This window comes from Cyclopterus lumpus, chromosome 24 (genome assembly GCF_009769545.1).
Source record: "Cyclopterus lumpus isolate fCycLum1 chromosome 24, fCycLum1.pri, whole genome shotgun sequence".
NCBI classification, from domain to species: domain Eukaryota; kingdom Metazoa; phylum Chordata; class Actinopteri; order Perciformes; family Cyclopteridae; genus Cyclopterus; species Cyclopterus lumpus.
Genome location: NC_046989.1, coordinates 1,399,921 through 1,424,920, shown reverse-complemented (window position 1 = coordinate 1,424,920; position 25,000 = coordinate 1,399,921). Strand labels below are relative to the sequence as shown.

The window sequence follows — 25,000 nt, the reverse complement described above, 5'->3', positions numbered from 1 at the left end:
CAGATAGTTCTGAGACTAGTGATGGTTTACATTATCAGCTTATATGTCGGAAAAAAATCTTCAACAAAATATTGTTTGTTTATTCTTCAAAATGCCCCAAAACATATGAAAAAGGTCCCAAGAGCCCAAGGTGACATCTTCAGATGGTTATCGTGTTCGATCAATAGTCCAAAAGCCAAAGATATTCAATGTCTAGTTCTATAAAACAGAACATTTGCCAATTGAGATGGATTTCAGTTGGTTATGAATCTTTAGATTTGAATGAATAAAAAAAACTAGAATTTGACATTAACAGCAGTGACTAACAATGGGAAGCAGCCAACAACGTGGCGCGAGCAGAAGGTTCTGGCTCGTTGTCTTTGACTTGGGAGCTCATGAAGACTTTCACCGGGTTGGTCTACTTCCTGGAAGCCGTTCCCGTTGTCCTCTCAGTGTTTGCGATGATGTTGCCCAGATGTTTGAGCAGCAGTCACTGCGGCGATGCTCTGAAACAAGAGAATTATGACTCCTTCGTTTTCCTGCATCAGCACTGATTTTACGCTCTGGTGCAAATATCTGGAAGGCAGGAGGACAAAAGGGCTTTTATTAAGACTCCGAAGTCTGGACAGCAGTGAAGACTCCTGGGGGGAGTTGTTTGGGGGGCTGTAATCGAGTGGGTCTGTGTTCAGGACACTGTGAAGCTCATATTAACGTGCAGTTAATCTATTTTCACTTCTGTTGTATTTTATTTACATTGACTTTGTTTGGTGAAGATGAGCTCAGAGGGACTAAGTCAGGACCATGAAGGTCATGAAGGTCATGAAGGTCATGAGGGTCGAACTTCACGGATGTTTAAGCTGCTGCGAGCGTTCTAATATTCACAGTTTCATTTGAGTTCAATTTAATTCAGTTTATTTTGTATAGCCCGATATCACAAATTACTAATTATCCTCAGAGGGCTTTACAATCTGTACACATACGACATCCCTGACCTTTGACCTCACATCGAATCAGGAACAACTCCCCAAAAATAACGTTTCACAGGGAAAAAAGGGAAACTTAAGTTGTTCAGAGTATAAAGTTCAGCATTTTCTGGCCAGATGTGATCATGTGATCCCAAAACCACATGGGCTCTCACAACCCCCACTACTCAGGTTTCAGGCTTCTCACCACATTCTGGAGCCGTTCAGACACACAAAGGGTCCAACACCGGTTGTTGGGGGATCAGGTCTGGCTTCAGGTCGGCATTCCAGGTCCTCCCAAAGGTGATGGATGGGGTTGAGGTCGGGCTCTTGCACACCAAACTTGAACGGAGCAGGTTTTGGAGTCCTAGTCTAAGGGGAAGGAGACAAAGTGGGTTTGTGATGTCTAAAATATAATTAATAAATAGCATGAAGACCTTCAATAGACGAGGTCTCCGCACACTTCTGTATTCATTCGTCTCAAGGAAGCTCAGAAGTTTGCTATCCTGCCAGACTACTGGTCTTTAAAGGGAAGCCTTAAAGTCCAGAGTTGGAATGGATAAACATGGCTTTGATTGCAGAGCAACGGATCCCAAAGACACACGGACCGGATGCACAATGCAGTCCATTGTTTACAGCTCCAGACCCCCATTGAGAGTTCATTAAGGACCTCAAGGACCTCAAGGACCTTAAGGACCACTCTTTCTGTAATTCTGCTAAAACAAACACATGAAACCCAGTGAGTGGAAAAGTTAAATTAATAAGAGTCGACAATACGGATCATACAACTCACAGATCTGATCAGCACTAAAGGAAATATAGATACAGGTCCCTTTGTTGTTATCCAGATTATACAGCTGGTCTACAAGGATCCAGCTGTCTACAAGGATCCAGCTGTCTACAAGGATCCAGATTATACAGCTGGTCTACAAGGATCCAGATTATACAGCTGGTCTACAAGGATCCAGCTGTCTACAAGGATCCAGATTATACAGCTGGTCTACAAGGATCCAGATTATACAGCTGGTCTACAAAGATACAGATTTTACAGCTGGTCTACAAGGATCCAGATTATACAGCTGGTCTACAAGGATCCAGATTTTTCAGCTGGTCTACAAAGATACAGATTTTACAGCTGGTCTACAAGGATCCAGATTTTACAGATGGTCTACAAAGATACAGATTTTACAGATGGTCTACAAAGATACAGATTTTACAGCTGGTCTACAAGGATCCAGATTATACAGCTGGTCTACAAGGATCCAGATTATATAGCCGGTCTACAAGGATCCAGATTATACAGCTGGTCTACAAGGATCCAGATTATACAGCTGGTCTACAAGGATCCAGATTATACAGCTGGTCTACAAGGATCCAGATTTTTCAGCTGGTCTACAAGGATCCAGATTATACAGCTGGTCTACAAGGATCCAGATTATACAGCTGGTCTACAAGGATCCAGATTATACAGCTGGTCTACAAGGATCCAGATTATACAGCTGGTCTACAAAGATACAGATTTTACAGCTGGTCTACAAGGATCCAGATTATACAGCTGGTCTACAAGGATCCAGATTTTTCAGCTGGTCTACAAAGATACAGATTTTACAGCTGGTCTACAAGGATCCAGATTTTACAGATGGTCTACAAAGATACAGATTTTACAGATGGTCTACAAAGATACAGATTTTACAGCTGGTCTACAAGGATCCAGATTATACAGCTGGTCTACAAGGATCCAGATTATATAGCCGGTCTACAAGGATCCAGATTATACAGCTGGTCTACAAGGATCCAGATTATACAGCTGGTCTACAAGGATCCAGATTATACAGCTGGTCTACAAGGATCCAGATTTTTCAGCTGGTCTACAAGGATCCAGATTATACAGCTGGTCTACAAGGATCCAGATTATACAGCTGGTCTACAAGGATCCAGATTATACAGCTGGTCTACAAGGATCCAGATTATACAGCTGGTCTACAAGGATCCAGATTTTTCAGCTGGTCTACAAGGATCCAGATTATTTATTTTGGCACCGTACTAAAATTAATTTTTATGCATTGAAACAAATCTTAGTCGGTTTAATGATTAATGATTTAATGATGTATTATTAGAGGTAAACGGCTCATCATTCATCTCCAATATCTATTTATGTTATTCTACCAACACTACATTTTACTAGATTACACCTGAACGCATCATGAGAACGTTATCATGTACCTTCAGCCAGTACTCGTGTTCACTGAGCGGAGCCTGAAAGCATCATGAGAACGTTATCATTTACCTTCAGCCAGTACTCATGTTCACTGAGCAGAGCCTGAACGCATCATGAGAACATTATCATTTACCTTCAGCCAGTACTCATGTTCACTGAGCAGAGCCTGAACGCATCATGAGAACGTTATCATTTACCTTCAGCCAGTACTCATGTTCACTGAGCAGAGCCTGAACGCATCATGAGAACGTCATCATTTACCTTCAGCCAGTACTCGTGTTCACTGAGCGGAGCCTGAAAGCATCATGAGAACGTTATCATTTACCTTCAGCCAGTACTCATGTTCACTGAGCAGAGCCTGAACGCATCATGAGAACATTATCATTTACCTTCAGCCAGTACTCATGTTCACTGAGCGGAGCCTGAAAGCATCATGAGAACGTTATCATTTACCTTCAGCCAGTACTCATGTTCACTGAGCAGAGCCTGAACGCATCATGAGAACGTTATCATCTACCTTCAGCCAGTACTCATGTTCACTGAGCAGAGCCTGAACGCATCATGAGAACGTTATCATTTACCTTCAGCCAGTACTCATGTTCACTGAGCAGAGCCTGAACGCATCATGAGAAGTTATCATTTACCTTCAGCCAGTACTCGTGTTCACTGAGCAGAGCCTGAACGCATCATGAGAACGTTATCATTTACCTTCAGCCAGTACTCACGTTCACTGAGCAGAGCCTGAACGCATCATGAGAACGTTATCATTTACCTTCAGCCAGTGCTCACGTTCACTGAGCAGAGCCTGAACGCATCATGAGAACGTTATCATCTACCTTCAGCCAGTACTCATGTTCACTGAGCAGAGCCTGAAGGCATCATGAGAACATTATCATTTACCTTCAGCCAGTACTCACGTTCACTGAGCAGAGCCTGAACGCATCATGAGAACGTTATCATCTACCTTCAGCCAGTAATCATGTTCACTGAGCAGAGCCTGAACGCATCATGAGAACATTATCATTTACCTTCAGCCAGTACTCATGTTCACTGAGCAGAGCCTGAACGCATCATGAGAAGTTATCATTTACCTTCAGCCAGTACTCATGTTCACTGGGCAGAGCCTGAACGCATCATGAGAAGTTATCATTTACCTTCAGCCAGTACTCGTGTTCACTGAGCAGAGCCTGAACGCATCATGAGAACGTTATCATTTACCTTCAACCAGTACTCACGTTCACTGAGCAGAGCCTGAACGCATCATGAGAACGTTATCATCTACCTTCAGCCAGTACTCATGTTCACTGAGCAGAGCCTGAAGGCATCATGAGAACATTATCATTTACCTTCAGCCAGTACTCACGTTCACTGAGCAGAGCCTGAACGCATCATGAGAACGTTATCATCTACCTTCAGCCAGTACTCATGTTCACTGAGCAGAGCCTGAACGCATCATGAGAACGTTATCATTTACCTTCAGCCAGTACTCATGTTCACTGAGCAGAGCCTGAACGCATCATGAGAACATTATCATTTACCTTCAGCCAGTACTCATGTTCACTGAGCAGAGCCTGAACGCATCATGAGAACATTATCATTTACCTTCAGCCAGTACTCATGTTCACTGAGCAGAGCCTGAAGGCATCATGAGAACATTATCATTTACCTTCAGCCAGTACTCATGTTCACTGAGCAGAGCCTGAACGCATCATGAGAACGTTATCATTTACCTTCAGCCAGTACTCATGTTCACTGAGCAGAGCCTGAAGGCATCATGAGAACGTTATAATTTACCTTCAGCCAGTACTCATGTTCACTGAGCAGAGCCTGAACGCATCATGAGAACATTATCATTTACCTTCAGCCAGTACTCATGTTCACTGAGCAGAGCCTGAACGCATCATGAGAACGTTATCATCTACCTTCAGCCAGTACTCATGTTCACTGAGCAGAGCCTGAAGGCATCATGAGAACGTTATCATTTACCTTCAGCCAGTACTCATGTTCACTGAGCAGAGCCTGAACGCATCATGAGAACATTATCATTTACCTTCAGCCAGTACTGTGTAAGGCCTGTCGACTATCAAACAGAGAGAACTCAAAGCCTCCTGAGAGCCCAGTAATTAGCCCGAGGAACTGGGATTCATTGGCTCCATTTCCATCAACCAGTGAGCTCCATCTCAACCCTGGAGAGGAAATGAACGTATGACTGCACCTGCAGCCCATCCATCATGTTTCAAACGGCCAACACGTCGGCCTCACTGGCGTATACGTGCTTCCAGTTGTGGGATCTCAACCACATCATCGCACAGGAACCCTTCTCCCGTGTGCCAGAAGCTTTGGGGTCCAAAACCCTCCGAGATATTTGCTTTAGCCAAAACAAAAGCAGCTCTGGAAGAAGGTGGACTGGAGTTCAACCAGCAGATGCATTTTCCCGCAGTGTAACGATCCGCACGGCCCCTCAAACGGCGATGAACGCTGGTCCCGGTGACGAGAGGCCGGCCCCGTTGGTAGAACCACACGGCGAGCGGCGTGTCGTGACCGGCCGACAGCCGCCGCTCCGTCCAGCCGCTTCCTCACAGAAACTGTTTATCTGTCAGTCCACTTACTGAATGAATGATGTGTTTAGCCGTCTCACCTCCCAGGCCTTTTGTTAGTGTTTCAGGAGAACTCTGGCAGCAGAGCGCTCCGCGATGGCTGGATGTGGGATGAGCGGTGAGGTCATTATGTACATTACCGCTGCCAGGGCTGTGTGCAATGCAGGACGAGGCTCATTTGAATAGGCAGAGCCGTCATCGGGGTGACGTCCATTGTGTGTGTGTGCACTTCGTATGATCCTCTGGTTTCTTCTCCACACAGATCCTGGTTCCAGGAAATGTTCACAACGCCTTCCTGGACAACCTGATCCCAGACAACCCCTATTCGGTCAGCGTCTCGGCTCTGTACGCCGATGGAGAGGCCCCGCCGGTCAAGGACAGCGGCAAGACGCGTAAGGGCAGCGACGAGCCCGCGTGGTGACACGTGACCACGTGACCACCACGCTGACCTCTGCATGCTTCATACATCTCAAGGAGCGGGGTCTTCAGTGTTTATGCAGCGCCTCTAAACGAATGACTTCATACGGAGACGCTTCAAATCTGATGACGTGACGTTTTGGTGGACGTCGTAAAACAAACAACAGGGAACGTTGGTCTGTTTGAAACACGGCGCTCGCTGCTTCTGTTTATTTATTGGCCTTTTAAAGTAAATCATGTCGTTTTGATACATGGAACGAAAAGAACCAACAACCATTACTTCATTTATTGAGTCACGTTAGCATCAGCCAGCTAGCTTGCTACAACTGATGTCCGATCAGTTTTACAGACTTAACCTGGACAGAAAGAAAGAAACATGAAAGAAGCATTTTGATTGAATTATTGTTTGTCTTATTATAACAAAATGAAGCCGGTGACCCGCTTGTTTCAGTTGGATTCCAACGTTAATGGTTTTACTTCTATAAAACCAGATCCATTCATGTCGGTTATGTTCCATAACGAGACCTCATCCATCGTGTGTTTGTGCCGCAGTGCCGCGTGCCGGCCCCAGGAACATGCGTGTGTTCGATGCCACCACCAGCACCCTCACCATCGGCTGGGACTACGCAGAGGGGCCCGTGAGGCAGTACAGGATCACCTACGCCCCCCTGACCGGAGACCCCATCACCCAGTTCGTAAGTATCTCACGGAGGGGTCCGTCTTCCCCCGTGTAGAGCGGCTGGTTTTAACCTTCAAACGAACAGGAAGAAACATTTACGTACGTAAAGCAGAAGACCTCAGAAGCAGAAGACTGCAGGTCCGGAGCTCCTTCCATCGGCTCTTCGTTGCCCCGATAGAGAATCATTCCAGTTCATGACGTTTCTTATTCTGGATTCACTCCTGCTACACCCTTCACGGTGATGTTCCATGCAAACTATGCGCTGAAGTCACAGCTCAGGAGTCCCTGGACTCGTCCGGGTTATGAATCACCGATTAGTGAGACTAATTACGGGCTCTGCTAAACAAACACTTCAATTAGGGCCGTATTAACGTTATTTATAGTCCCGAATAACGAGCTGGAGCGGCGTGAGGAGGCCCAGCTGTGCTCCCCCGCCCCTTGTTAGCGTAGCACCTGCTCTTATGAGTCAGCTAACTGCAGCCCAGGGACGGCCCAGGAAAAGAACTTGCTGCCAATTTATAAACGCATGCAATTATTACAATTTAGCATCCGTGGCTAACGGAGGAGGAGAAACCACGTGACCTGCATGGTTCTGCTGCAGGACACAACGTCATTCCCTCTCCGCTAAAGGAACCAGTTCAGGCATCACGACCAGTTACACCGTGACTCTCAGGTAGACATGCATGTCTTATGAGAACCTCTGGTCTCAAATAACAAAGTACCCAACGTGTCATTTGACCACGAGGCCCCAAAAAAAGGTTCACTGATAATCTACAAAAACTTGAATCAAATAGCAAATTGAGACCGTAATGTCGGCACCCAAACATCAAACATCAAAGACCTCTGACTCTGTTTGTCGCCCTCAGACTGTGGTTCCAGGAAACAGAAACAACGCCATGCTGCAGAACCTGCTCCCCAACACCCCGTACAACATCACGGTGGAGGCCGTCTACGCCGAGGGTCCTGGGGGCTCCCTCAATGGAAACGGGCGTACAGGTGAGGCACCTTAATGACGCAGATTCAGCTGTTTCCAGATCAATGAGGTCCATGTGCATAAGTCAACACTGGTGAGCGGGAGCGTCAGTTACACAGAAAATAGGAAACGCAGATTTGTTGTTGTTGTTGACGCGTGTTGTTGTTGTTGTTGTTCTCCGTCTCAGTGGGGATGCTGAGTCCCAGGAACCTCCGTGTCTCAGATGAGTGGTACACCAGGTTCAGGGTGGCCTGGGACCCGGTGGCAGCTCCGGTCCAGGGATACAGACTGGTCTACGCTCCTGCAGGTGAGACCACGCGTCACCGCGTCCTTCAGCTGAGCTCAGTGGAGCGTTCAGGTTCAGGTGGAGAGGATACCGTCGGCATTATAATACAGTGATTATTAAAGTATTGATCAGCTTTGGCTCCAATCAGCAGTCGAAGAAGTAAATATAAAGCAAATCAAGTTATCAGAGATTTAGTTATTATAATTTATTAACATACAAAAAAAATTAATATGCTTCCCTGGAAGACGCCAGACTCCATTTACAAAAACAGAAGTTTTACCTCTCTGATGGAGCTGGTCTGAGAGTCGGTGACTGGAGGAGACTGATCACAATAACATCTTCAGGGTCTCTACTGACCTCGTCTGTAGACGCAGCATCGCCTGCTTTCACTGGCAAAGTGAGGGCCAACACAGGGTCTCCTTTACCGTCAAATACGTCTTTACGAAACGGGTTTCCATTTGTAAGATCGGGAGCTGAAGATCTCATAAATCAGTCTTCACCAATAGAAGGATGAAAGCCAGTGAGTGGACCTTGAGTCCGGCTCGTAGCGGAACTTGAAGTGACCCTCTCATGTTCTCACCCTCTGGTTCTCTTTCAGGCACAAACCAGCCCATGGACTTCTTCGTGGGCGACGTGACCTCCTACACGCTGCACAACCTGCTGCCCGGAACCACCTACGACCTCAAAGTGGTGGCTCAGTACGTCGGCGGCATGAGCGGGCCGCTGGCCGGGGAAGGAACCACACGTACGTACGGGAGCTGTGAGGGAAAGACGTTACCTTGTAATGCAGAGACGGGGAACATTGTGGCCAGAGCGTCACGCGTGACTTAAACCTACGATCAACACGGTGATAGATGCAGCGACTCTGACGAGACACTTGAGACCCACGATGAATCAAATCTGAAGAGTCTGTTGTCAAATGTGGCCTAAAACTGGAGAAAAGGTCAATTGAACAAGAGGATTCAAATGATTTCTCAGGCTTGAACATAGTTGTAAACATTTGTGATAATATAGAACCCAACAACAAGGCCTTTAACTTGACCGTGACCTAAACCGTGCTCAACGTTCAGAGACCCTGAAGTGTCCCTTCCATACGTTCGATTGGTTGAAATGTGAATGTCCGTCCTCTGCAGTGTACCTGAACGTGACCAACATCGAGTCGTACGGCGCCGACCACGACAAGTTCTGCATCAAGTGGACTTCTCACAGGGCGGCCACGTCCTACCGCATCAAGCTCCTCCCCCTGGACCGTGAGTCTCCTCCCTCTTGCACCACATCCTCTGGTCTCGGGGCTTTTAGCTTCGAGTGCCAATTTATGAAAATGTTCCCCAAAAACGTCTGAAAGTATAAAATGATGAATTCATGTGTCCACCTGATACAGATGCTCTAGATTCATGTGGCCACCTGATGCTCTAGATTCATGTGTCCACTTGATGCTCTAAATTCATGTGTCCACCAGATTCTCTAGATTCATGTGTCCACTTGATGCTCTAAATTCATGTGTCCACCAGATTCTCTAGATTCATGTGTCCACTTGATGCTCTAGATTCATGTATCCACCTGATGCTCTAGATTCATGTATCCACCTGATGCTCTAGATTCATGTGTCTACTTGATGCTCTAGATTCATGTATCCACCAGATTCTCTAGATTCATGTGTCCACTTGATGCTCTAAATTCATGTGTCCACCAGATTCTCTAGATTCATGTGTCCACTTGATGCTCTAGATTCATGTATCCACCTGATGCTCTAGATTCATGTGTCCACCTGATGCTCTAGATTCATGTGTCTACTTGATGCAGATGCTCTAGATTCATGTGTCCACTTGATGCTCTAGATTCATGTGTCTACTTGATGCTCTAAATTCATGTGTCCACCAGATGCTCTAGATTCATGTGTCCACTTGATGCTCTAAATTCATGTGTCCACCAGATTCTCTAGATTCATGTGTCCACTTGATGCTCTAGATTCATGTGTCCACCTGATGCTCTAGATTCATGTGTCCACTTGATGCTCTAGATTCATGTGTCCACCAGATTCTCTAGATTCATGTGTCCACTTGATGCTCTAGATTCATGTGTCCACTTGATGCTCTAAATTCATGTGTCCACCAGATTCTCTAGATTCATGTGTCCACCTGATGCTCTAGATTCATGTGTCCACCTGATGCTCTAGATTCATGTGTCTACTTGATGCAGATGCTCTAGATTCATGTGTCCACTTGATGCTCTAGATTCATGTGTCCACTTGATGCTCTAGATTCATGTGTCCACTTGATGCTCTAGATTCATGTGTCCACTTGATGCTCTAGATTCATGTGTCCACTTGATGCTCTAAATTCATGTGTCCACCAGATTCTCTAGATTCATGTGTCCACTTGATGCTCTAGATTCATGTGTCCACCAGATTCTCTAGATTCATGTGTCCACTTGATGCTCTAGATTCATGTGTCCACTTGATGCTCTAGATTCATGTGTCCACTTGATGCTCTAAATTCATGTGTCTACTTGATGCAGATGCTCTAGATTCATGTGTCCACTTGATGCTCTAGATTCATGTGTCCACTTGATGCTCTAGATTCATGTGTCTACTTGATGCAGATGCTCTAGATTCATGTGTCCACTTGATGCTCTAAATTCATGTGTCTACTTGATGCAGATGCTCTAGATTCATGTGTCCACTTGATGCTCTAGATTCATGTGTCCACTTGATGCTCTAAATTCATGTGTCCACTTGATGCTCTAGATTCATGTGTCCACTTGATGCTCTAGATTCATGTGTCCACTTGATGCTCTAGATTCATGTGTCCACTTGATGCTCTAAATTCATGTGTCTACTTGATGCAGATGCTCTAGATTCATGTGTCCACTTGATGCTCTAGATTCATGTGTCCACTTGATGCAGATGCTCTAGATTCATGTGTCTACTTGATGCTCTAGATTCATGTGTCCACTTGATGCTCTAGATTCATGTGTCCACGTTATGCTCTAGATTCATGTGTCTACTTGATGCAGATGCTCTAGATTCATGTGTCCACTTGATGCTATAGATTCATGTGTCCACGTTATGCTCTAGATTCATGTGTCTACTTGATGCAGATGCTCTAGATTCATGTGTCCGCCTGATGCAGATGCTCTAGATTCATGTGTGCACCTGATGCCGGTCCCGTGGTCCTCTATACCACCCGGACCCTGATCCCATGTGACTAGTCTGAGCTGGTGCACGTCGTCATCTTCACTTAAAAGCTTTGTGACCCTCCCAGCAGGATGTCTGGAGATCTAGACATCCTGCTGGGAGGGTCACAAAGCTTTTAAGTGAAGATGACATCCTTTGAGTCCCATCTGGGTGGCGTGAGAGGGGGAAAGAACCGGGGAAAGAACCGGGGAAAGAACCGGGGAAAGAACCCGTGGTGGCATGTCTGTGTGGTCGTCATTAGCCAGAGCGAGGGGGCTGCTGGCGTGACCACAAACCAGAGGATCCGGAACCCTCCGTCGCTGCTCTGCAGTCGACCAATCAGGCGTCGGCTCGCTGCCGACGTTCCTGAGAGGAGAACGTGCTTCTGGAATGCTGATCGAGGGGCTCGTGGGTTCTGTTCCAGAACATCTTATACCAAGTGACTCCCAAGTATTTGGGAGCTCCTCCTGAGAGCATTGCGTCAGCGGGTGGAATCTGAGGAGTGAAGAGCGGCGTAAACAGTTGTTTGTTTGTGCTCTGAGTGTAAATAGGAACGCTCACCGTCAGGAGCGAAACATTCAAACCCACGAGTGCTTTCCCGGAATCTGAGTTTGCATGAAGTGATGTCTTTTGATTTATTATTGTTCCTCCGTTAGCAACAGGACTTGACAAACACGGCGGTTCTCTTGAGGAATGACTTCTTCACTTCACTCATCCAGACGAGACGAGTGGAAAATATGAAAAGCATCAGTTTCCTAAATGAGCTGATGAAGTTCAGTAGTTGGGTTTTAAGTGTTTATTCTAAATTGATTGTCACTTATGAATCTATAAACATCCGCTCCAGACACAGATATGATTTCTCCATCTCCAAATCACTAAAGATCCTCCGTGGGCTTTACAGGCTTTAACGGTATATGAACCCTCCTGTTTGTACATGACAATAATAAAATCACATTCAAGTGCTCCATATTACAAAATGATATATATATATATATATATATATTTATATATATATATAAACTGGTCGTGATGTTGCAAAACCCTGAAGGTAAATCCAGAGAAAAGATGAATACATTTTTGAGTGAGGAAGTCACAAAACATGTTGACTGACGGTAAAGTGCTGTAAAATAAAGTTCTTTGTAAAAGCTGAAACAGGCTGACGTTTGGCCTCGTTTGGCTCCGGCGGGTCCAGTTGTTCTTCATCAAAGACAGAAACGAGAGCACCTGGGGAGGTTGTGATGCTATCATAGCCCTGGAGAGCCATTTAATGTTTTCACCACTGAAATTAACCGTTCTCGTGATGATTCAGAGCTGAACAACGATATAAAACCCGCTGGGTGTGGCGAACGAGGCTGGAAGCTTCCCATCTATCCAGTGCCTCAAGCCTCCTTTCACTTAGTGGCTGCGGTTGCGCAACACGCCCCCCCCCCCCCCCCCCCTGAGGGCTCGTCCATGACGGATGGGTCCCATGTAGATGTTTAAATCATCCGCTAATGCATCCCCTTTACGTGTCCGATGCGCACACTGCATGGCCAATCAACGTGTTTATCAGGAAATGACTCAAAGATGGACCTTTTAAATGTTTGAGAGAAACAGCCTCTCAAAGCAAGAGGGAGTGGAGCGTCGTCTCAATGCAGGATCTTTGAGTGTTTTACAGATTTGTTGGACCTAATGTGAAATGTGTATTAAAAATAGAGTGCATGAAAGAGTGTGCCGGTGGAGTAAAGAGCTCCTCTTCCTCCTGCAGCCTCCAGTAAGGGACCGCATGAGATCACCATCCCCGCTGGTCTTCCTCAGTACTGCTTCGACGGGCTCTCTCCGGACGCCCTGTACAAAGCCACCGTCTTCGTTCAGACCCCCAACCTGGAGGGTCCGGGGGTCAGCGCCAGAGAGAGGACGCGTGAGTAGAAAGTTACATGATGGAGATGTTGAATAAATACATTATAGTGAAGTAAACCAGCAGCCTCCACATCACTTTGAAGGGACGTGGTGGTTTATGAGCTTCTGCTCCAGTGAGTGTTTTACTGCAGCAGATGTTTGTAGAACCAAGAGAACATAGTTGTGTTATTGTGTGTCACTACTACACAAGCACACTGTTAGAGAGGTCAAATGTGTCTCTCTGAGACATGAAGTGACATCACATAACAATGACATCATCTCTGAGGCATGAAGTGACATCACATAACGATGACATCATCCCCCGACATGCTTACTGTCGTCCTGTATTCATTTCTTTTGGATTTGTTCCCCCCCCCCCCCCAGTGGTGAAGCCAACTCCGGCTCCGACGCTCCCGCCGACCCCGTCCCCGCCCCCCACCGTCCCCCCGGCGTGGGCAAGTAAGTGTCTCCGATCACCCAGAAGCCTTTGCAGTCAATTACACCGCCTGTGAGCTACTTTATGGCCACAATATGTGCTGTTGTTCTTTTGGGATGTCCCTTTAAGGCTCGGCCACATGAGCTCCGGGGGCCACATGAGCTCCGGGGGCCACATGAGCTCCGGGGGCCACATGAGCTCCGGGGCCACATGAGCTCCGGGGGCCACATGAGCTCCGGGGGCCACATGAGCTCCGGGGTCCACATGAGCTCCGGGGGCCACATGAGCTCCGGGGGCCACATGAGCTCCGGGGGCCACATGAGCTCCGGGGGCCACATGAGCTCCGGGGTCCACATGAGCTCCGGGGTCCACATGAGCTCCGGGGGCCACATGAGCTCCGGGGGCCACATGAGCTCCGGGGTCCACATGAGCTCCGGGGGCCACATGAGCTCCGGGGCCACATGAGAGCTCACTTCCCAAGCCTGCTGCTCACCAAGTGTTGCTTGTTTGGTTATTTAACTCTTTGTTGGTAATGACTTCATTCTGCTCCCTTCTTCTTCTTCTTCTTCTTCTTCTTCTTCTTCTTCTTCTTCGTCCTCCTCTAGTCTGCAAAGGAGCCAAAGCCGACGTGGTGTTCCTCATCGACGGCTCCTGGAGCATCGGAGAGGAGAGCTTCACCAAAGTCGTGCACTTCGTATCCGGCATGATCGCCGCCTTCGACGTGGTCGGACCCTCAGGGATGCAGGTGGGAGAAAGAGGAGGAGGAGGTGCAGGGGAGGAGGAGGAGAAATAGGAGGAGGTGGAGGAGGAGGAGGAGAAAGAGGAGGAGGAAGAGGTGGTGGAGGAGGAAGAGGTGGTGGAGGAGGAGGAGGAGGAAAAGGAGGAAGAGGAGGAGGTGTAGGAGGAGGAGGAGGAAGAGGTGGAGGAGGAAAAGGAGGAAGAGGAGGAGGAGGAGGCCAGGGGGGAATTAAAGGATCTGTCATGTGACCTCGCGCTCATCTGTCATGTGACCTGACCTCTGTCATGTGACCCTCCCAACAGGTGTCGTTTGTGCAGTACAGCGACGAGGCGAAGACGGAGTTCCGGCTGAACGCGTATCAGGACAAAGGCGTCGCCATGTCTGCCTGCCATCAGATCCGCTACCGGGGAGGAAACACCAAGACAGGTTGGACTCCTGCTCCGAGACGGTGAGCCGGGTGTCTGTCCTCCCTCTGACTGCAGCCTCTCTCTGTGAGCAGGAGTGGCGCTGAAGCACACCTACGAGAAGGCCTTTTCCCCGGAGAACGGCATGAGGAGGAACGTCCCCAAAGTGGTGGTCACCATCACCGACGGGCGCTCTCAGGACGAGGTGAAGACGAAGGCCGCCAAGCTGCAGCACGCAGGTGAGCGAGCCGAGAGGGTCTGGACCCACCGAGATGGTCTGGATCCATTGACAGGGTCTCTGGATCCATTGAGAGGGTCTCTGGATCCATTGAGAGGGTCTGGATCCATTGAGAGGGTCTGGATCCATTGACAGGGTCTCTGGATCCATTGAGAGGGTCTCTGGATCCATTGAGAGGGTCTGGATCCATTGAGAGGGTCTGGATCCATTGAGAGGGTCTCTGGATCCATTGAGAGGGTCTGGATCCATTGAGAGGGTCTGGATCCGCCGAGAGGGTCTGGATCCGCCGAGAGGGTCTCGGTGTCTCGATCCATTGAGAGGGTCTTGATCTGCCGAGCCTTCAACCCTGAGTCTTCCTTGTTGGACCATTTCTGTGAAAGAGAAACGTCTTGTTCCCATCTGAATAATGGGTATTATTAATGAATAATGGGTATAATTAATGAATAATAACGGCCCAAAATGCATCTTTTATCAAAAGATGCTTTGAGAATCTTAAGAACGGGTAAAGTGACCGAATCAAAGCTTAAAATTGTGATAATTCAATCAAAATCTGAATTTTGTGAGCAGGATTCATAGGTCATGTGAGGGAAAAAGAAGACAAATATAACCCATAAATATCCACAGATTCTATAGGCAAAGGGGTCATTTTCTCCAAATAACGGTACCCTGCTTCTACGCCTTCAGGCTACAGCGTCTTCTCCATCGGCGTGGCCGACGTGGACTTCGTGGAGCTGCAGGAGATCGGCAGCAAACCCAGCGACAGGCACGTCTTCGTGGTGGACGACTTCGACGCTTTCGACACCATCAAAGAAAACCTGATCACCTTCATCTGTGAGACCGCCACGTCGTGTGAGTTTCCATCTGACTACACGGGGCGGTTTCACTTTGTTCTCTAGGGTTCCGTGTTCGGGAGCTGAATGTGTGTTCTTCTTTTCCTCCCGTTGCCCAGCGTGTCCCCTGATCTACCTGAACGGATTCACCTCGCCAGGTGAGCGCAGGAAGCTGCAGTTCAGCTCTACAGGAGCCTCGAGTCCTCAACGACCTCCCGCTCTCTAACCTCCAAGCCCGCCGCTGTGTTTCAGGCTTCCGGATGCTGGAGGCCTTCAACCTGACGGAGAAGACCTACGGTTACGTAAAGGGCGTCTCCATGGAGCCGGGCTCCTTCAACAGCTATCCGGCCTACAGACTCCACAAGGACGCCTTCCTCACCCAGCCGACCACGTGAGTCCCGACTCATGTCCTGTTGCTCTGGAGGCTGGAATCCAACCAGCAGAGAGGGACTCAAACTCAAGAGCCAAAGGAAGGAAAGAGGATTCATAGCAGCTGCTTTGATTGATCACTCATTGGCTCAGAATCCTGCTACTTTCCAGCTGGTTGATCGTTTGTGATCGTAGTAGTTAGCCTGACTAGAGGGTTTAGTTTCAGGTACCTCGTCTATGGTTCAGTGGTAAAGCCACTCTGCTAGAGGAAGAAGGGTGTTCTGTAGAGGAAGAAGGTTGTTCTGCTAGAGGAAGAATGGTGTTCTGTAGAGGAAGAAGGGGAAGAAGGGTGTTCTGTAGTGGAAGAAGGGTGTTCTGCTAGAGGAAGAAGGGTGTTCTGTAGAGGAAGAAGGGTGTTCTGCTAGAGGAAGAAGGTTGTTCTGCTAGAGGAAGAATGGTGTTCTGTAGAGGAAGAAGGGGAAGAAGGGTGTTCTGTAGTGGAAGAAGGGTGTTCTGCTAGAGGAAGAAGGTTGTTCTGTAGAGGAAGAAGGGTGTTATTGTAGTGGAAGAAGGGTGTTATTCTAGTGGAAGAAGGGTGTTATTCTAGTGGAAGAAGGGTGTTCTGCTAGAGGAAGAAGGGTGTTATTCTAGAGGAAGAAGGGTGTTCTGCTAGAGGAAGAAGGGTGTTCTGCTAGAGGAAGAAGGGTGTTATTCTAGAGGAAGAAGGGTGTTCTGCTAGAGGAAGAAGGGTGTTATTCTAGTGGAAGAAGGGTGTTCTGCTAGAGGAAGAAGGGTGTTATTCTAGTGGAAGAAGGGTGTTCTGCTAGAGGAAGAAGGGTGTTATTCTAGTGGAAGAAGGGTGTTCTGCTAGAGGAAGAAGGGTGTTATTCTAGTGGAAGAAGGGTGTTCTGCTAGAGGAAGAAGGGTGTTATTCTAGTGGAAGAAGGGTGTTCTGCTAGAGGAAGAAGGGTGTTCTGCTAGAGGAAGAAGGGTGTTATTCTAGAGGAAGAAGGGTGTTCTGCTAGAGGAAGAAGGGTGTTATTCTAGTGGAAGAAGGGTGTTATTCTAGTGGAAGAAGGGTGTTCTGCTAGAGGAAGAAGGGTGTTCTGCTAGAGGAAGAAGGGTGTTCTGCTAGAGGAAGAAGGGTGTTATTCTAGAGGAAGAAGGGTGTTATTCTAGTGGAAGAAGGGTGTTATTCTAGAGGAAGAAGGGTGTTCTGCTAGAGGAAGAAGGTTGTTATTCTAGAGGAAGAAGGGTGTTCTGCTAGAGGAAGAAGGGTGTTATTCTAGAGGAAGAAGGGTGTTATTCTAGTGGAAGAAGGGTGTTATTCTAGAGGAAGAAGGGTGTTCTGCTAGAGGAAGAAGGGTGTTATTCTAGAGGAAGAAGGATGTTCTGCTAGAGGAAGAAGGGTGTTCTGCTAGAGGAAGAAGGGTGTTATTCTAGTGGAAGAAGGGTGTTCTGCTAGAGGAAGAAGGGTGTTCTGCTAGAGGAAGAAGGGTGTTATTCTAGAGGAAGAAGGGTGTTCTGCTAGAGGAAGAAGGGTGTTATTCTAGTGGAAGAAGGGTGTTATTCTAGTGGAAGAAGGGTGTTCTGCTAGAGGAAGAAGGGTGTTATTCTAGAGGAAGAAGGGTGTTCTGCTAGAGGAAGAAGGGTGTTATTCTAGAGGAAGAAGGGTGTTCTGCTAGAGGAAGAAGGGTGTTATTCTAGAGGAAGAAGGGTGTTCTGCTAGAGGAAGAAGGGTGTTATTCTAGTGGAAGAAGGGTGTTATTCTAGTGGAAGAAGGGTGTTCTGCTAGAGGAAGAAGGGTGTTCTGCTAGAGGAAGAAGGGTGTTATTCTAGAGGAAGAAGGGTGTTCTGCTAGAGGAAGAAGGGTGTTCTGCTAGAGGAAGAAGGGTGTTATTCTAGTGGAAGAAGGGTGTTATTCTAGTGGAAGAAGGGTGTTCTGCTAGAGGAAGAAGGGTGTTCTGCTAGAGGAAGAAGGGTGTTATTCTAGTGGAAGAAGGGTGTTCTGCTAGAGGAAGAAGGGTGTTATTCTAGTGGAAGAAGGGTGTTATTCTAGTGGAAGAAGGGTGTTCTGCTAGAGGAAGAAGGGTGTTATTCTAGTGGAAGAAGGGTGTTATTCTAGTGGAAGAAGGGTGTTCTGCTAGAGGAAGAAGGGTGTTCTGCTAGAGGAAGAAGGGTGTTATTCTAGTGGAAGAAGGGTGTTCTGCTAGAGGAAGAAGGGTGTTCTGTAGAGGAAGAAGGGGAAGAAGGGTGTTCTGCTAGAGGAAGAAGGGTGTTATTCTAGAGGAAGAAGGGTGTTATTCTAGTGGAAGAAGGGTGTTCTGTAGAGGAAGAAGGGGAAGAAGGGTGTTCTGCTAGAGGAAGAAGGGTGTTATTCTAGAGGAAGAAGGGTGTTATTTTAGTGGAAGAAGGGTGTTCTGCTAGAGGAAGAAGGGTGTTCTGTAGAGGAAGAAGGGGAAGAAGGGTGTTCTGCTAGAGGAAGAAGGGTGTTATTCTAGAGGAAGAAGGGTGTTATTCTAGAGGAAGAAGGGTGTTCTGCTAGAGGAAGAAGGGTGTTCTGCTAGAGGAAGAAGGGTGTTATTCTAGTGGAAGAAGGATGTTCTGCTAGAGGAAGAAGGGTGTTATTCTAGAGGAAGAAGGGTGTTATTCTAGTGGAAGAAGGGTGTTCTGCTAGAGGAAGAAGGGTGTTATTCTAGTGGAAGAAGGGTGTTATTCTAGTGGAAGTAGGGTGTTATTCTAGTGGAAGAAGGGTGTTATTGTAGTGGAAGAAGGGTGTTATTGTAGTGGAAGAAGGGTGTTCTGCTAGAGGAAGAAGGGTGTTATTCTAGTGGAAGAAGGGTATTATTCTAGTGGAAGTAGGGTGTTCTGTAGAGGAAGAAGTTTGTTATTCTAGTGGAAGAAGGGTGTTATTCTAGTGGAAGAAGGGTGTTATTCTAGTGGATGAAGGGTGTTCTGTAGAGGAAGAAGGGTGTTATTCTAGTGGAAGAAGGGTGTTATTGTAGTGGAAGAAGGGTGTTCTGCTAGAGGAAGAAGGGTGTTCTGCTAGAGGAAGAAGGGTGTTATTCTAGAGGAAGAAGGGTGTTCTGCTAGAGGAAGAAGGTTGTTCTGCTAGAGGAAGAATGGTGTTCTGTAGAGGAAGAAGGGGAAGAAGGGTGTTCTGTAGTGGAAGAAGGGTGTTCTGCTAGAGGAAGAAGGTTGTTCTGTAGAGGAAGAAGGGTGTTATTGTAGTGGAAGAAGGGTGTTATTCTAGTGGAAGTAGGGTGTTATTCTAGTGGAAGAAGGGTGTTATTCTAGTGGAAGTAGGGTGTTATTCTAGTGGAAGAAGGGTGTTATTCTAGAGGAAGAAGGGTGTTATTCTAGTGGAAGAAGGGTGTTCTGTAGAGGAAGAAGGGGAAGAAGGGTGTACTGTAGAGGAAGAAGGGGAAGAAGGGTGTTCTGTAGTGGAAGAAGGGTGTTCTGCTAGAGGAAGAAGGTTGTTCTGTAGAGGAAGAAGGGTGTTATTGTAGTGGAAGAAGGGTGTTATTCTAGTGGAAGTAGGGTGTTATTCTAGTGGAAGAAGGGTGTTATTCTAGTGGAAGAAGGGTGTTCTGCTAGAGGAAGAAGGGTGTTATTCTAGAGGAAGAAGGGTGTTCTGCTAGAGGAAGAAGGGTGTTCTGCTAGAGGAAGAAGGGTGTTATTCTAGAGGAAGAAGGGTGTTCTGCTAGAGGAAGAAGGGTGTTCTGCTAGAGGAAGAAGGGTGTTATTCTAGAGGAAGAAGGGTGTTCTGCTAGAGGAAGAAGGGTGTTATTCTAGAGGAAGAAGGGTGTTCTGCTAGAGGAAGAAGGGTGTTATTCTAGTGGAAGAAGGGTGTTCTGTAGAGGAAGAAGGGTGTTATTGTAGTGGAAGAAGGGTGTTCTGCTAGAGGAAGAAGGGTGTTCTGCTAGAGGAAGAAGGGTGTTATTCTAGAGGAAGAAGGGTGTTCTGCTAGAGGAAGAAGGTTGTTCTGCTAGAGGAAGAATGGTGTTCTGTAGAGGAAGAAGGGGAAGAAGGGTGTTCTGTAGTGGAAGAAGGGTGTTCTGCTAGAGGAAGAAGGTTGTTCTGTAGAGGAAGAAGGGTGTTATTGTACTGGAAGAAGGGTGTTATTCTAGTGGAAGTAGGGTGTTATTCTAGTGGAAGAAGGGTGTTATTCTAGTGGAAGTAGGGTGTTATTCTAGTGGAAGAAGGGTGTTATTCTAGAGGAAGAAGGGTGTTATTCCAGTGGAAGAAGGGTGTTCTGTAGAGGAAGAAGGGGAAGAAGGGTGTACTGTAGAGGAAGAAGGGGAAGAAGGGTGTTCTGTAGTGGAAGAAGGGTGTTCTGCTAGAGGAAGAAGGTTGTTCTGTAGAGGAAGAAGGGTGTTATTGTAGTGGAAGAAGGGTGTTATTCTAGTGGAAGTAGGGTGTTATTCTAGTGGAAGAAGGGTGTTATTGTAGTGGAAGAAGGGTGTTATTCTAGTGGAAGTAGGGTGTTATTCTAGTGGAAGAAGGGTGTTATTCTAGTGGAAGAAGGGTGTTCTGCTAGAGGAAGAAGGGTGTTATTCTAGAGGAAGAAGGGTGTTCTGCTAGAGGAAGAAGGGTGTTCTGCTAGAGGAAGAAGGGTGTTATTCTAGAGGAAGAAGGGTGTTCTGCTAGAGGAAGAAGGGTGTTATTCTAGTGGAAGAAGGGTGTTCTGCTAGAGGAAGAAGGGTGTTTTTCTAGTGGAAGAAGGGTGTTATTCTAGTGGAAGAAGGGTGTTCTGCTAGAGGAAGAAGGGTGTTCTGCTAGAGGAAGAAGGGTGTTATTCTAGAGGAAGAAGGGTGTTATTCTAGTGGAAGAAGGGTATTATTCTAGAGGAAGAAGGGTGTTATTCTTGTGGAAGAAGGGTGTTATTCTAGTGGAAGAAGGGTATTATTCTAGTGGAAGAAGGGTGTTATTCTAGAGGAAGAAGGGTGTTATTCTTGTGGAAGAAGGGTGTTATTCTAGTGGAAGAAGGGTATTATTCTAGTGGAAGAAGGGTGTTATTCTAGAGGAAGAAGGGTGTTATTCTAGTGGAAGAAGGGTGTTATTCTAGAGGAAGAAGGGTGTTATTCTTGTGGAAGAAGGGTGTTATTCTAGAGGAAGAAGGGTGTTATTCTAGTGGAAGAAGGGTATTATTCTAGTGGAAGAAGGGTGTTATTCTAGTGGAAGAAGGGTGTTATTCTAGAGGAAGAAGGGTGTTATTCTAGTGGAAGAAGGGTGTTATTCTAGTGGAAGAAGGGTGTTCTGCTAGAGGAAGAAGGGTGTTATTCTAGTGGAAGAAGGGTGTTATTCTAGTGGAAGAAGGGTGTTATTCTAGTGGAAGAAGGGTGTTCTGCTAGAGGAAGAAGGGTGTTATTCTAGAGGAAGAAGGGTGTTCTGCTAGAGGAAGAAGGGTGTTATTCTAGAGGAAGAAGGGTGTTTTGCTAGAGGAAGAAGGGTGTTCTGCTAGAGGAAGAAGGGTGTTATTCTAGAGGAAGAAGGGTGTTCTGCTAGAGGAAGAAGGGTGTTATTCTAGAGGAAGAAGGGTGTTATTCTAGTGGAAGTAGGGTGTTATTCTAGTGGAAGAAGGGTGTTATTCTAGTGGAAGAAGGGTGTTCTGCTAGAGGAAGAAGGGTGTTATTCTAGTGGAAGAAGGGTGTTCTGCTAGAGGAAGAAGGGTGTTATTCTAGAGGAAGAAGGTTGTTATTCTAGAGGAAGAAGGGTGTTCTGCTAGAGGAAGAAGGGTGTTCTGCTAGAGGAAGAAGGGTGTTATTCTAGTGGAAGAAGGGTGTTATTCTAGTGGAAGAAGGGTATTATTCTAGAGGAAGAAGGTTGTTATTCTAGAGGAAGAAGGGTGTTCTGCTAGAGGAAGAAGGGTGTTATTCTAGTGGAAGAAGGGTGTTCTGCTAGAGGAAGAAGGGTGTTATTCTAGAGGAAGAAGGTTGTTATTCTAGAGGAAGAAGGGTGTTCTGCTAGAGGAAGAAGGGTGTTCTGCTAGAGGAAGAAGGGTATTATTCTAGAGGAAGAAGGGTGTTATTCTAGTGGAAGAAGGGTATTATTCTAGTGGAAGAAGGGTATTATTCTAGTGGAAGAAGGGTATTATTCTAGTGGAAGAAGGGTGTTATTCTAGTGGAAGAAGGGTATTATTCTAGTGGAAGAAGGGTGTTATTCTAGTGGAAGAAGGGTGTTATTCTAGTGGAAGAAGGGTATTATTCTAGAGGAAGAAGGGTGTTATTCTAGTGGAAGAAGGGTATTATTCTAGAGGAAGAAGGGTGTTATTCTAGTGGAAGAAGGGTATTATTCTAGTGGAAGAAGGGTGTTATTCTAGTGGAAGAAGGGTGTTATTCTAGTGGAAGAAGGGTATTATTCTAGTGGAAGAAGGGTATTATTCTAGTGGAAGAAGGGTGTTCTGCTAGAGGAAGAAGGGTGTTATTCTAGAGGAAGAAGGGTGTTATTCTAGTGGAAGAAGGGTGTTATTTTAGTGGAAGAAGGGTGTTCTGCTGGTCGTGACCTCATGACCTCATAAATCCACTGACCCAGCTGAAGAGTCGGCCCTCCAGCAGCAGCTGGGCGCCATCAGAGCGTTTTACTACCAACAGGAGCCAAAACTAAACACACAACGTCGTCTTTTTACAGTTTATTTTATTACCGCTATCTTTGTATCATTTGATCTCTCGTACTGTTTTATCAGCGTTTACCTCGGAGCTCGTTGAGCTCTCTGCTGGTTTATTGCTTTGTCCATCAAAGCCCTTTGTGAACGAAACTACGTTATGATTATTATGATCACCTGCAACTTACATCCTACTGAAGTTATATATATATAAATATATATAAGTATATGTATATACAAGTATATATACATGTATATATATATATACTTATATATATATATATAAGTATATATATATATATATATATATATTCAAAACCATACTGAAGTAAAAGTATTGTTTGATGAGTGAGTATGTTTCTATATTAGTGTTTCTGCTGCTTTAGTGTACGCAGATGTACTGTGAACGTGTACTTTGAGTACTCAGAGGCGTGTATCCTCGTGTCTCCTGAGCAGAGAGCTCCATCCCGATGGTCTTCCTCACTCCTTCACCATCATCCTGATGATCCGCCTGCTGCCCGACTCGCCCGCTGAGGCCTTCGACATCTGGCAGGTGTCCAACAAAGACCACCAGCCGGAGACCGGCGTCACCCTGGACCGTAAATATCCGCCTGTGTTCTTGTGTGTGTGTGTGTGTGTGTGTGTGTGAGTGTGTGACCTCTAACTCTCTGTGAATAAGTCCCTCTTGACCTGTTGACCTCTCTCTCTCAGCCTCCAGCCAAACGGTGTCCTTCTACAACAAAGACGTGCGCGGTGAGATCCAGAGGGTCACGTTCGACAACGAGCGGGTGAAGAGGATCTTCCACGGGAGCTTCCACAAGGTAAGAACTCAAAACCCAGCAAAGTGTCGGGATTCACTTCCTGGTCCGTCTTCAGGGGACCAGAACGAAGCTGAAATCTGTCTTTAATGGCTGAATCATCTACACGACTGGTTGTTTTTGGTACGTTCTGGGCGTCGCCGCCCTCAATCCAACGGTTTTGTTTCCCCGCTGGACGTCCGGAGGTCCTACAGATACGGCGGATGCCTGAGATTCCAAAAGGTGTTGTGAATTAGAGTCGGAGAACAACTCCAGACGCGTTCCTGAGGACCAACAGATGGTGAAGCTCCAGCCCCGAGACCCGAGGCTGCTTCCCATCCTCAGTGATTCCATCCAGACCGAGCGGGCGATGAGCCGATGAGGAGGCTCCTCCGTCTGGAGCCGCAGACATCCGAAGACATCGACACGACTCGCTCCCTTCATGTCGTCACCGCTCCTTAGAACTTACACCATCCCGGTTATTTGACCTGCGCTATCCAGCCCTCATCCATTGAGCATTGATTTCTAGTCTAATTTCCAACTTAAAAGGTAAAAAAGGTAACTGTTGTGTGAACTGGTCCAGTGTTGAAGGAGAAGGCTGCATACGTCAGCCACTAAACAGGCTGCGATGCAACTCCTCACCACCAGGGCACGATCGACAGAAGAGCTGAAGGACTCCGACTGTTATTTAAAGTCAAGAGAAATCAAACCTTTTCCTTCGAGAAGTCTCATTCTGAAATCTGACATCTCGTCCACGTCGTCTTCTGCTCGTCCGTCTCGTCCACGTCGTCTTCTGCTAGTGGACGTACGTCACGATCACTTTACCGTTTAGCGTGTGGTGTCTGCAGCCTTCTCCTTCAACACTGGACCGCTCTAAAACACCGTCGTCATGGGGGAACCGGGTCCAACGAGGCTCCAGCAGTGCGATAGGCCGTCTACAACCCTCGTGGGAGCCGCCGTGTTTTGAAGGCTTTTCTCTGCCTCTTGAGATTGAACTTTTTTCTCGAGAGCCAACGCAAAGGAACCCGAACGCGTCAGCGCACCAGAAATAAAAACACAAGCCTCCAGAGAGAACTCGTCTCCGTTCCGATGCGATCCAGAGACTTCGTAGGAAGCGCTCTAATCCGCGGTGCTGACATGCGTTCACCAGCCCGGCTGCTGCACCGACGTCCACGAGCTTCTCTGAAACCGATCCACGATGCTCTGCTGGGACGCTCGCCCGGAAACATTGGGTCAGTGTTAATAAACGGTTCCACCAGATGACATCATCGGCCCGGCTCCTCGGTAGCCGACCGCAGAAGGGGCTTCTCGCTGCTCTGTGGCTTCACCTCCCAGCATGCCTCTGGGCACGCGTTGTAATGAGACAGGAGGCAGCAGACTGAAGGCGGAGAGATGTTTTTGGTAACTTTTAGAGTCCAC

General features: G+C 47.0%; 1 protein-coding gene across 1 annotated transcript in view; it reads left to right on the top strand.

Annotated features, from left to right (window-relative positions):
• LOC117727701 (collagen alpha-1(XII) chain-like) overlaps positions 1-25,000 on the top strand; it is a 102,444-nt gene that overhangs the window by 68,756 nt on the left and 8,688 nt on the right. The window contains exons 36-51 of the mRNA XM_034528129.1: positions 6,019-6,148; positions 6,726-6,868; positions 7,719-7,848; positions 8,013-8,132; positions 8,710-8,856; positions 9,245-9,365; positions 13,041-13,186; positions 13,549-13,623; positions 14,206-14,345; positions 14,642-14,765; positions 14,839-14,982; positions 15,666-15,830; positions 15,931-15,969; positions 16,064-16,202; positions 23,241-23,383; positions 23,496-23,605. Coding sequence (XP_034384020.1) covers positions 6,019-6,148; positions 6,726-6,868; positions 7,719-7,848; positions 8,013-8,132; positions 8,710-8,856; positions 9,245-9,365; positions 13,041-13,186; positions 13,549-13,623; positions 14,206-14,345; positions 14,642-14,765; positions 14,839-14,982; positions 15,666-15,830; positions 15,931-15,969; positions 16,064-16,202; positions 23,241-23,383; positions 23,496-23,605 — 2,016 coding nt within the window. The remainder of the gene's footprint in view (positions 1-6,018; positions 6,149-6,725; positions 6,869-7,718; positions 7,849-8,012; positions 8,133-8,709; positions 8,857-9,244; positions 9,366-13,040; positions 13,187-13,548; positions 13,624-14,205; positions 14,346-14,641; positions 14,766-14,838; positions 14,983-15,665; positions 15,831-15,930; positions 15,970-16,063; positions 16,203-23,240; positions 23,384-23,495; positions 23,606-25,000) is intronic.